The 13087-nt window shown below is 43.6% G+C and overlaps 1 protein-coding gene across 1 annotated transcript in view; it reads left to right on the forward strand.

Annotated features, from left to right (window-relative positions):
- Positions 1-13087, forward strand: part of ADAMTS6 (ADAM metallopeptidase with thrombospondin type 1 motif 6) — an 894781-nt gene that overhangs the window by 319626 nt on the left and 562068 nt on the right. Inside the window, exon 8 of the mRNA XM_029576285.1 lies at positions 9989-10032. Coding sequence (XP_029432145.1) covers positions 9989-10032 — 44 coding nt within the window. The remainder of the gene's footprint in view (positions 1-9988; positions 10033-13087) is intronic.

Here is a 13087-nt window from a genome sequence, read left to right on the forward strand (position 1 = left end):
GCCTCAGGGAGCCATCTTTTTTGCTGACGAAAAAGAATCCCGCCCCGGCGGGCGACTTTGACGGGCGGATGAATCCTTTCGCCAAATTCTCAGTGATGTACTCAGACATGGCCTGTGTCTTGGGCAGGGACAAGGGGTACACCCTACCCCGAGGTGGCATAGATCTGGGCAATAGGTCAATAGCGCAGTCATATGGACGATGCTGCGGAAGAATCTCGGCTTTAGTCTTCGAGAAGACATCTGTATAGTCCTCATAGGGTGCTGGAGGTCCAAGGGCGGAGTGCAAGAGCAGAAGTGCAGGAGGCTTGGGAACCTTCATACAATGAGAGAGGCAATAGGAACTCGACTTAGTGATTTGCAGAGTATCCCACTGGATCACAGGCGAGTGCTTTTGAAGCCACGGCAGCCCCAGCACCATGGGGTGGACAGCCTTTTCAAGAATCAGGAAGGCTATCTCCTCCGAGTGGATCGCCCCGGTGCAGACTGTGATGGGAGCCGAGGTGGTCAATATGTGACCTGGAAGGAGCGTTCCCTGAATGGAGGTAATCCGGAGGGGAAATTTTCGTCTCTGCGTAGGAATCTGCAGTTGTGAGACCAAGTCTTGCTGGATAAAATTACCTCCGGCTCCAGAATCCAGGAAGGCGAGGGTTTCCAAGGACCCTCCGGGAAATTCCAAGGTAATGGTTTTCATACGCTGAGGAACTGTGGCACAACCTAGGAGGAGCTCCTCCCGATCTCCTAGGTTCTGGAGTTTTCCGCACGCTCCTGGCAGCATGCCAAGAAATGGCCTTTCTGACCATAGTAAAGGCACAAGCCCATCGAGCGGTGGCGTTGTCTCTCCTCAAGGGAGAGCGGGGCATGTCCCAACTGCATGGGTTCAGCGGCAGAAACATCAGGACGGGCAGGTCTGGGTGAAGGCAGCAGGCGTGAGGAACTGCAGGCAGGGCTGTACTTTGTCATGCGTAATTCTTGTGCTCGCTGTTGCAGTCGGCGATCGATGCGGGCAGCCATGTCAATGAGGGCATTAAGATCTTCCGGGAGATCCCGGGCGGCAATCTCGTCCTTGATGCGCCCTGACAACCCTTCCAAGAAGATGGCTTTAAGGCTATTGTCCTGCCAACCTACTTCCTGAGCGAGAGTCCTGAAATCCATTGCATAGTCCGCCAGGGAACTGGATCCTTGGCGAAGCTGTAGCAACTCTGACGTGGCAGAGGCCTAGCGGGCAGGTTCATCAAAGGCTTGGCGAAAGTTGGTGACGAACTGCTGCAAGTCGTCCAAGGAGGAGTCGTTATGCTCCCACAGGGGGGAGGCCCACACCAGGGCCTTTCCATCGAGCAGTGAGTGAATATACTCTACTTTGACGGAGTCTGTGGGAAACTGCCGGGGCAATAGCGAGAAGCGCACGAAACACTGGTTCAAGAACCCATGGCAGATCCTAGCATCTCCAGCGTAGCGAGCAGGCGGCGGCAGCTGAGTCACGGGTGAGGCTGCATCCTCGGGTCTTGAACCCACAGCAGGCAAAGAATGGGTGTCGTGGGCATCCAATCGGCAGCCAATTGCCCAACGGATCCGGCTAGGACGTCCAGGTACTATTGTTGCTGTTGTAGCTGCAGAGCCAACCCAGGAAGATCCTGGGATCCTGGTACCTCGGCCGAGTACATGGCCTTGCAATCTGTTGTGAGTGAACTGTTTAGTGGACCCTTGGGCCGACCTGTGAGAGACTGGGCAGAGGTATACTATAGTCTCTGGTGAGTGACAGGTCGGGGGGCGGATACCAGGCAGGAGCTGGACGTGAGCTTCGCCCTGGAAGCCGGTATCCCCCGGGAAGAGCCCGTAGGAGTCCAGCCGCTGGGACTTAGGAGATCACGGAAGTTGAAGCTGGAGCAGGCAGGCAGGGACTGAAGCAGGCTAGGACTGAAGCAAGCAGGAACTGAAGCAGAACTGGCTACTGGAACCGGACAGGAACTGAAGCAGGACTGGCCACAGGAACCAGACAGGAGATGAAGCAGGACTGGCTACTGGAACCAGACAGGAGCTGAAGCAGGACTGGCTACTAGAACCTGGAACCAAGTTGGAACTGAAGCAGAACAGGTTACTACAAGCAAGCCAGACAAGAGCAAGACTTGGGCACGGAGTGAAGCAAGTCTCGGGCAGGAAATGAGTCGCTAACGCAATAGTGCATTCCGGGGCACGGAGCAACAGAGGACCACAAGGAACCCCATTGCAAGGCAAAGTTCTGGGCTCCGCGGCGGCCTTATATAGGCCGCGGCGTCTGATGTCATCGATAGGGCGGAGCTTCCAATGGCGGGAAACGGCCTTCATAAGCGCGGGTTGTGGGCGCGCACGCGCCTAGGGAGAAGGCGTCCAGGCACAGCTTCTCGGCGGCGTCCCCCCTGCGGGGATGCCGCAAAACAGGCCGCAGACCTGCGGGGATGAGCCGGGACCAAGGAAGTAATGGCCCAGTCGCGGCTGCCGCGACTGGGACCGCAACAGATAATGATAATGTTTTCCAGGGGCTGTTTTAAAGATGCACTATTGTTCTAATGCTTATTACAGACAGTGATGAAGGCAGTCAGGTGCCCTCAGTGTATTGTGTGGTCAGATCCTTAGAGCTTGGTCTTGTGCACAGGTTACTCACATCACACAATTCCGCACTGGGGAGCAGAGGCATGGCAATGTCTACCATATTCTCAGCAGCTCTTGCTGGTTTTTATACCCTTCCTAAGCTTCCAAGTAATAATATTTGTTAGAATACCGTGAAGCTTTTATAAGTGGATTCATTTGCTTTCAGTTAGTGTAGACTTGTAGAGTCTCACTTCAGGGTTCTATCATCAAAAGAATGTGTCTGTGACCTGCTTTATCTGTGTAAGATTTTACAGGGCTCCAGCTGTATAGAGAATAAACATTCCCTCCTTTAAAGGTCAGACTGCTCAGCTTCACTTTGCAGTTCTTGCATCTGAAGAATGCACACAAGACCCCTCAAAGATATTAAACAATGTCCCTTTATTTTCATTAATACAGAAATTCCTAATTACTTGCATATGTTTCTGTGCTCATTGAGCGGTCGATATGCTCTTGAAAAGGGAAGGAAAAGAGGGAGAGGAAGTACACTTAAAATGATAGGGAATAGAGGAAAAGGCAGAATAAATCAGTGAATGGCAATTCACACATTAACCTTTTTTGAAAAGTTGGTATAAAGTTGTACTAGATGTGGTCCAACCTGTGAAGCTGGCGCTCTTACAAGATGACAACTGATTTTGGCAGCATCGCCTGGCTAATATCTTCCCTCTGATGAATGTTTTTAAAGTGCTCTTTAAATGGTTACTGGTGATATCAGCCAGGCAGATCTTTAGTAGCTCCCCTGTTTGGTTCTAGAAAAGAATCCCAGTGCAAGGAAAAATGACACGTTCAACCTTTGCTGGAAAGGGCTCCATTGCTAATGTCTTAGGACATGGTTGTAATCCAACACTTTATTCCAGTTCTCCGTCTCTCGTGTCATAAAACAAATGGTATTATTTAGTGACTTCAGCTGATGTTTCCATCCTGGGGAATGAAATGTATTCTTCTTGTTTTGGCATTTTGAAAACCCGTAGTCAGCCCGGTACGAAAGTAGCAGTTTGTAGTACAGTGATACGCAAATGTAGTACAGTGATACTGACAGGGAGGCTCACTGGTGATTGCGCAAGATGCATATCATCGGATGGCACCCGCACATGAAGATCACCATTGAAATGTAAAAACCTCTCATCTCTCTAAACAAATGGCATTATGCAAACTTCATAGATATGAGTATATGAGTACTAAAACCAATTATTTCATTACAGCGTGTGCCATCTTCCGTCTCAGATTATGTGTTAACAGCTACTATATGTAGCCAACAATGCCAATGGCCCAACAGCTGAATGCATGCATGACTTGTTTCACTTCTCAGAGGTCTGGGGTGGGTTTCACTCCTCATGTTTCTTCAGGCCTCCCTTAAAAAGCTTTGATACTTCAGCTATTCCTTCTCTATGTCTTCTGGTAATGTGTTGTAATAAAGTAGCTGTTTCCAGCATACATATATTATATGCAGAATAAGACCTTTCTGAAGCAGCAGGCCATTTATAATCCAATGGTAACAAGCATATATTTATTTATTTATATATTTAATTACTTAAAAATGTATAAGCCACACCATGCCTCACGTTGCACATTAAAAAGTTTGTTTTACGCTTTCAAGATTTTTCGAGGGCCTTGTCTCCCACATTTACACAATCGAATCTGTTGGCTTAAATCTGAGAGGTTACTACCATCACAACACCAATAACAATTACCGTTTCCTTCAGGAAAGGCATTTCGCAAGTTCAAGTTTTCAAAATAGAACTTTTTCTTCAGTGGTGCCAAAATTATGGAATGATTTACCTCTGGAAGTGAGTCAGGAAATTGAGTCGATGAGCTTCAGGAAGAAATTGAAAATCTGGCTGATGATATCAGAGATGAGTAATACAGTATGTAAATGCTATACGCAGCTATAATATTTGGTATACTTTGATGCGCAGGGGTTCAAAAAGGCAGCGAGCAGATATTTTTATTTTTTAGTTGTATTGTTTTTTTTATTTTATATGTTGTACATTGCTTTGGGCGATTCTTTTGAATCTGTAAGGCGATTAATAAATGTTATCAAGCAAATAAATAAATAAATAACTCCCATGTTCTGAGTGGCTTACAGAAAATATTACATCCAGAAAATATAAAACAATCAAAGTTAAAATACTGGAACAAATATTAAAGTTTAAAAATATCAATAACTAAAAAATATAAAACAATACAAGTTTAACAAAATGGACATGAGTCACTGGATTAAACTGAAGGGAGAGAACATCAAACAGATTTTGCACGGAGTGCTGCCCTCTTCGCACCTGCCTGCCACTCTCTCATCTCTCCTCCCCAGCCAAATAAACAGACTCTCTACCCCACCTCTGCTCTTGTCCTTACCTCTCACCCACCCCGTCACACCACTCCCACCTCATTATTCTGCTCTTCCAGCCATCATGCCCTCACAGTCTACCCCTTTAAATAAATAAATAAACAATCTTATTAACCACTCATTCTGAGAGATCCCTGGTTGGTGTGGTGTACAATAACATAATAAAATAAACAATAAAAAATACAAATCCAACCATTACAAAGCTAAATTAAAATAAAACATCAAAAAGTAAATGCAATAATAAATAAAAATAAAAATGACCTGCAGCAAGCCAAAGAGTCCACCATTCCATTTTCCATTTTCATGGAACATGGAAAAAGCCAAACTTTCACCTTTTTCCTAAAGATAAATAATTGGACTCCATCTGCAACTCCCTTTGAGCTAAATTCCACAATTCAGGGCATAAGATTGAAAAATGCCTTTTCCTAATCGTGCTCTTTGAAACTTCCTTCACTAGGAATATCCTCCTATTGCAGTGCCTTCAGTGGGAGGAAGGGGGAGCATTGGTACTAGTGGGAGAGAGAGTAGATGACAGAGAGAACATCAGGGGATTGAACAAAAGTGGAGAGAGCATTGGCATAGAGTAGGCAGAGACAGCATTGGTACGGGGTGGGGGCGAAAAACTAGTAAAGAGGGTGAGGAGTAGAGAGCATGTCAGCAGAGGGTGAGATAGGTGGAGATAATGTTGGCCATCGGGGCAGTCAGGAAGATTTTAGAGGAAGCGTTGGCAGAGTATCAGCATGGTGATACAGAAAGTGTCAACACAAATGGTGAGGCTTAGAGAGAGAAATACAGAGGGTGAGCTAACCCCTGTGGAGTGGCTGACATGGAGAGAGGGCTTTTTCTGTCAAAAAATGTTTGACAAGTATGATTTGATGAATCTGCCAATTTTTCACAGGTTTGTCTAATCAGGTGGTAAACCCCTTTTATAGAAGATCACTTATTTCTAGGGATGAATACCTTTGACCTGAAGATACCTGCAGATCTTTCATATGCAAGCCAGGTGTTTTGCCTGCCCCTGTTTTCTAAAAGTTTAATGTAATAAACTTACATAATCATATACTTAATTGGGTTGAAAAACAACATTGTCCATCTACGTAAGAACATCAGATGAGCCAGTTTGGGTTGGACCAAAGGTCCATCCAACCCAGCATCCTGCCTCCCTTTTACCCTCGACCCTTAAAACCCTGCTGATTCACCTATTTTTTTTTAATACTTACATGCCATCCATAGCACAAGTAAAGTTACATGGTCACGGCATGTGACGTCACGTCTTGAGCGGCCCAATTGCACGCACAGGGGCCGCTTTTACCCATGCGTCCATCTTCGTGGGCAGCTGGAGGCAGGGGAGCCGCGGTCGTCTTCGCCGATGTCCGTCTCCGGAGGGGGGGCTGCAAAAAAAGTAAGTCGCTTCGTCGCTTTACACTGCCAGTCCTCTCTCCCGTCCTCCCGGAGCAAGGCTGCTTTTCGCGCCTTGCTTCGGGATGAGGGGAGAGAGGGCTGACAATCCCGAGCATCGGAGAACCGTCCACTTCCTGGTACCTGTCATTTCAAATGTCATTTGAAATGACATTTAAAATGACAGATACCAGCGTGTCCGTGAAGCGTTAGGCCCGCGCACCCAGGTTACTGTTTAGGCGCTGTATAGCGCTCTATACAGTAAAATGGGTTGTGCGGGCCTAATGCTTCACGGACGCTTCTTAGACGCCGCTTGCATTTGCAAGCTATTTACATACAGGATTGAGCGGTAGGTGAGCTGGACTGTGTGTGTGGCAACCGCGGGTGCGCCGGGCACTAACGCAGCTCTTCCTACCACTCGTTACTGGATTGACCTGATGGTAGGGGAGCCCAGCGCATGCTTGTGCACATAAATACGTGCACATTTCAAGGTAACTTCTCAGAATGCCCATGTCCCACCCATGCTCCACCCAGATCATGCACACACCCCACCTCTTTTTAAACTTTTTGATTTGTGCACTTTCCAGGGGATACCCATGTACTTGTGTGCTTTTTAAAATCCATGCAGCATGCCCCAGCCTAAGATACACACGTATCTCTTGGCTTTGGCGCACGTAGGGCTTTTAAAATCAACCTTTCAGACTTTTGAGCCCTGAAGATTTTGCATTTGGATTACAGTTCACCAGTTTGACCCATTGTTGGGATCTTTGTATTTTTTGTCTGCTGTGCTTGGGGATATTATTGCTCACTCTATTTATCCCTCCCTTATTGGTGAGAACATATTTTCTATGGGTGAAGGTGCAAGAGCAGGGAGAGAAGTTAGAGGGAAGAGAATGGATAAAAAAACCCATCTGTTTTGTTTTGATGATCGGCAGTATGCTGATTTTGATTTTTGTAATTTTGGCTTGGATCCTTTAAGTTGCAGTAAAGACTTTAATTTGAACACTACTTCTGTACTCTGTTTTTTTTTTTTTTTCTTCTTTTCACCCAGTGCATTGACTGGATGGATGGACACTGGTGTGAATCCTAGTTTCTCCCTATTTTACTGATTCTGACTTCCTTGCTTCTATTTTGGACAGTTTGACACCTTCTGGGGATCTTTGAGAGAGTGTGAACTGGAAGCTGTGACAGTGATGGACGGCACCAGGGGCCCCAAAAGATAATTCTTTCTTCCCATCTGCACTTGGACACAGATCCGTAGCACCCCTGATTGAGGCTGAGTACTTATCCAGGGGACCGGCTACATGTTCTTAACAATAACTTCCACTATTATGTCCCATACCTATATCAGGTTCTCTGGTCTATCATTTCCCAGATAACCCCAGAGCCCTTTTTAAAAATTGGCATTACATTGACCTCCCTCCAGTCTTCAGACATAGTGGCTGATTTTAATAAGAAATTACTAATAGATCTGCAATTTCATATTGGAGTTATTTTTGTATGCTGGGGTGAATAACTTTTGGGCCTAGTGATTTGTTAATCTTCAGTTTGTCGTTGCTGCATTACAGTTTCACAATTATTTGCTTCAATTCCTTTGACTCACCTTCAAAAATTGTTACGTGTGGATATCTTCCCAACATCCTCCTCAGTAAGGACTGAAACAAAAACTCATTTAGAGGTCAATATTCAAAACTAAACATTTAAATGGCTAACTTGGAGTTAGATGGATAGTTTGTGAGTTAAATGGATAACTCACAAATATTGACCTCTTAGTTTTTCTGCTATGACCTTGTCTTCTGCTATGACCTTGTCTTCCCTAAGCACACTTTTTTCACCCTGGTCCTCACAGGCTTCTTGTTTTTGATGTACTTGAAAAAGTTTGAATTATTAGTTTTTGCTTCTGTGGCAAATTTCTTCTCAAATTCTTTCTTGACCTGTCTTATTAATGTTTTACACCTAATTTACCAATGTTTTTTTTCCTATTCTCCTTATTTGGATCTACCATCTATTTTTTGAAAGATGTCTTTTTTTTTCTTTAATAGCCTCTTTCACCTTACCATTTAATCATACTGGCAGTTGTTTAGTCTTCCTTTAGTCATTTTAAATGCATAGAATATTTTTTATCTGAGCGTAGTTTTACTTCACATCCTCCTTCATGTGATTATTTCAAATTTGATTGCATTATGATCATTATTGCCAAGCAGCCCCACCATCTTTACTGTTTATACCAGGTCTTGTGTTCCACTGAGAACTAGATCTAAACTGGTCTTCCACTGGCCAGTTCCAGAACCAGCTGCTTCATAAAGCAGTCATTAGTGACATCTAAGAACTTTATCTTACTTGCCTATTCTGATGAGATATTTACCTAATCAATATTGTGTGGCCAGTTTTATTAGCCTGTCTAATCTCTGTTAGCATTTCACAGTCTATATCTTCATCCTCGCCAGGTGGAAGTTAGCATACACTCACTGCTATACTATTTCCTATCATACATAAAATATCAGTCCATTAAGATTCTAGAGTGCAGTTTGTTTTATGCAGAACTTTTATCCTGCTTGACTCTATGCCATCCTTAACATCTAGTTGAACATTCATCAAATCATTTATCTTTGGGGCACTCCAGAAGAAAGTAAGAAAACGTCAAATAGTTGGAAAGAGAAAAATTCCCCTTTGATCCTTAGTTCCAATCACTTAGAGAATTTCACTAAGACTCAGGACCCACTTGCAACTTAAAAATATCTGAGGACGCCCAGCTTAGTCATAAAAGTGATACTTGAAGAAGCTAGAACCATCTCAGTCAGTAGCCTATGGCTGTATGAGAACAGGAATTCAGAAAACGAGCAATAGTTTTGTTTTTATAGATTTTTTTTTTGCTGTGACAGCACATTTGTTTATTTATTTCATTAAATTTATTGTTTACTGACCAATATTCACTCCCAGTGAAATACAATAAAAATCACACTAATAAGTAATTCAGTTCCTATATCTACATATAACAATACTCAGACAAACTACAGATGCATAAAAAAAACCCAATACCCATACCTGGTATCGTGGACATAAACTAATTGCCAAAACACAACTAGAGGGTAGAAACTCATAATTAACAATGATTATGGTGAATAAGAGATTCAACAAATACTACCTGCAGTTATAGGTTTGTGATTATTACAACAAAAAAAAAAGTTTATAAAACAAAACAATCCCTCAACTCCCTGTTCTTCTCCTTTCCAAAGCAGTAGCAACTGCAGACGTGCCGCGTTAACGCCACAACAACACAGGAGACTGTTTTATAGAGTCAGTGATTACAAAGATCCACTTAAACGTTTTTTTTTCTCCCCATGCTGCTGGCAGGTGTCCTGCTGGCCCATGGCCAGAGCCTTTGAGTGCTCTGCTGCAGCCTGTGGTTTTCACCAGGGTGCTGGGAATGTCGGCACTCCAGCTGGCTGCTCATAATTACACTGATCGCGGTCTGACAACTTGAGCCTCAGTGCAGAACCATGGGGGGAACACAACCTGAAAGTATAGTAGTAATAGTAGAAGCAATAGTAGTAGTGGTAGTAATAATAAAGTCAACAACAGTGTTCCCCTGGCTAATTATGCCTCCCTTTATTTCTTCAACAGATATGACATCTGTACTTACAAGAACAAGCCCTGTGGAACACTGGGTAAGTTTGAGAAGAAAAGCTTTGTGGGTTGTATAATGTGCTCTCTTAGGTAGTGATCTAATAACCTTTAACTATGCCATTAGTAAGTCTCACAAGGAGGAATATTTACAGGCTAAGTTTTATGAGCTCATCTGTTATTTTTAGGTCACCGATAATCTAAAATGATGCAGGCTGTTGCTGCTGGGTGTTTCCTTTCTGGCAGCTTTAATTGCTGATAAAACCTGCTGAGATGATTCAGGCTTAGCGAACAATAATTACAGGACGACAAAGCTTACTGCTTCTTTCCATACACTCGGTCTCTGTCCCAAGAGTGAAGGAGAGAGCTCTGCCACTCCTGGCTGATTTGTGACCTTGGTGCACAGACCAAGGTGTGTCATTTGGAAACTCTCGGAGTCTTGACAGTAATTTATCAGGCACTGCTGACTGCTGGGGAAGAAAGGGAAGCCTGGTCTGGTCACAATTAATTTTGGCAAAAAACACAGTGTAAAAAGGCTTTGCATTCTTGAAACCTTTTTGTTGCAAAGCAGACTTGCACATGGGATGTGCCAGACAATGGCAATCAGTGATGGCATTCTTAAACCCAGGGTTTAATCCAGATATTTACCCATGAGTGGGATATATTGGAGTGCAGTTGCTGATTGTGAGTATACAAATCAAGGGAACTGGGGTAAAAATTAGAAAGTATCTTGATGATTTTGTTTATCTAGATACAATTCAGGATCAAAGGAAAAAAAACATTTTTTCAAATTGAAAATCATGAAAGGAGAGATGTCATGTGAGAGACAGACTTGGAAAGGCAAACAGTCATAGTTACAGTAAGTGTCTTAGTCTGTATTTAACTTTAGGTTTTGGCAAGTTTTTCTTATTTAAATTTTATTAAAGATTTTCAACTGTATAACATTCCTTGTATTTGTATGTACAACAATTCAACATTTTATATGCAGAAAAACTTATGTTCTTATTTGTTTACAACATCCCCACCCAACAAGATGAATAATTCCCCCTCTCTCACCCCTTCTTCCCTCAGCCATCCTCACTAACCCCTCCCTATTCATTCTATCTCCTGTTAGTGTTTTCTTTATTCAGTTTCTTGTTTGTGATATTTTATCCAGAACATACCCTAACCCCCTCTTTTCACTCTTGTATTCCTTCCCCTCCTCCCCTGACCTTCCCTAATACCACATGTTGATCTATTAACTTCCTCCTTACCTTCCTCCCATCCCTGTTATTTTGTCTCTTCCTTGTTATTTAACCCCTCTTTATTCCCCTGTAAAGTCCACCAAGGACTTCCAGACCTGAGAACATTTCATTCCTCATTGCTGTTATTTTTTCCCCATTAGGTATATATTCCACATTCTGTTATATCAGGACTGCAGGCTAGGAGTTTTACTTTGCTTTCACACTGCAGTACTTTTGCATTTTACTGCCACTAAGCTTTGTGTGATCAGAGTCTTTTTGACCATATATTCCTTCCTCTGGCAGTGCAAACAGAAATATTTTCAGGTTCCATCCCATTGTTTTCCCCATAATCTTCTGGATTTCTTTTGAATATCTGTGTATCGTAAATGCTCACCTGCTCTTGAAATGGACCTTTCCCAGAATCCACATACCTCCAGGCAATTCCACCAGATATATAATAATAGCGAACCAATGCTCACATCCCCTCCAATAATCACTTTTTGCCCCAGGCAATATTTGACTAATTCTGTGAGTGGTGAGATACCATCTATACCGGTCCGATATGGTTATTTACTATGAAGGTCGGTATATAAAACTGTTAAATAAATAAAAATAAATATACAGCAGCTTATAATCGTTCTAACATGGGCAAGGCGGGAAATAAGGCATTCTTCCCAAGAAAACACAGTGCACCAATTGGGAATTAACATGGCCACAGCTTATTAACAATAACATACCCAAGACAACTAATAAACAAATTATTCTTTATTCGACCCCCCCCCCCCCCAGTCCTTATGCCACCACATCCCAGTGACATACAGCTGCTATCCAGCAGCACCCCTGCTGCTTACCAGTCCTCCCTGCCTTGATCCAGCAAGAAGCATCTTCAGCAAAGCAGTGACCTCACTGCAAAAACAGTCACTTTTAGCAGCCACTCCAGCTAACAAGTGTCCCCACCATATCTCCCCCATGTCCAAAATTTAATCAAGTAGCAATAACCAACTTAGGCTCGGGTTTATCGCCACAAACAAGGACCACCACAGTAGCCCTTGTTGCCCCCAAAATTGTGGCCTGACCAGCCTTTCAAAAAGAACCTCTCTAATGCCTCCTGAAGCACATTATTAAATAAATCAATACCCACATCCGACAAATGGATACCATCTGACCTATAAAGACCCACACATGCAACCACCCAATCAAGCTTAGTACGAAAACCCCCTTGCTCCTCAGCCCATGACCCCACTTGCTTATTGATTTTTTAACCCTGCCCTTCCAAAGAGGCTGATCTCTAAACTTCCACCTGACTACACAAAGCAAATGCCTGGCAAAATCTTCCTGGGATGCTGCAACTAATTCCCAACAGCATCATGTGGACCACATGGACTGTTGGACATTGACGCCTCTTCTGCAAGACCGTGATAATTGGCAATAACTGATTCTAAATCATCCTATAATGTCCAAACCAGCAAACTCATCTACCTTGCGATGATAGACCAAATGAGCTCCATAAGGTCTTGCCAAAGCCCTCTTGTGAACCCAATGGATGAACGAGTAGCCCACGACCCAGGCACAGACATAGTCAATGCTACCCACTCTGAATCTGCAAGAAAGAAAGAAACAAACAAATTAACCACTCTTATATCAGAAACCCCCTTTTCCATGACAGGTTTACCCCTCATATGTATGCAGGAAACAAATGCCTTAGACCGCCACTGACCAATACTTCTGATCTGTTCCTCGGACAACCCTGCCTTGGCTGCTCCGGTAGCAGTGCCTATACGAAAGGAATGCGTTTTATACAACTTAACATCCCATCCCAACCTGCCAATAACAAGGCACAGCACACTGGCAAACTGATACCGCATCAAAGTAATCA

The sequence above is a fragment of the Rhinatrema bivittatum genome, chromosome 1 (genome assembly GCF_901001135.1).
Source record: "Rhinatrema bivittatum chromosome 1, aRhiBiv1.1, whole genome shotgun sequence".
Taxonomy (NCBI): Eukaryota; Metazoa; Chordata; class Amphibia; order Gymnophiona; family Rhinatrematidae; genus Rhinatrema; species Rhinatrema bivittatum.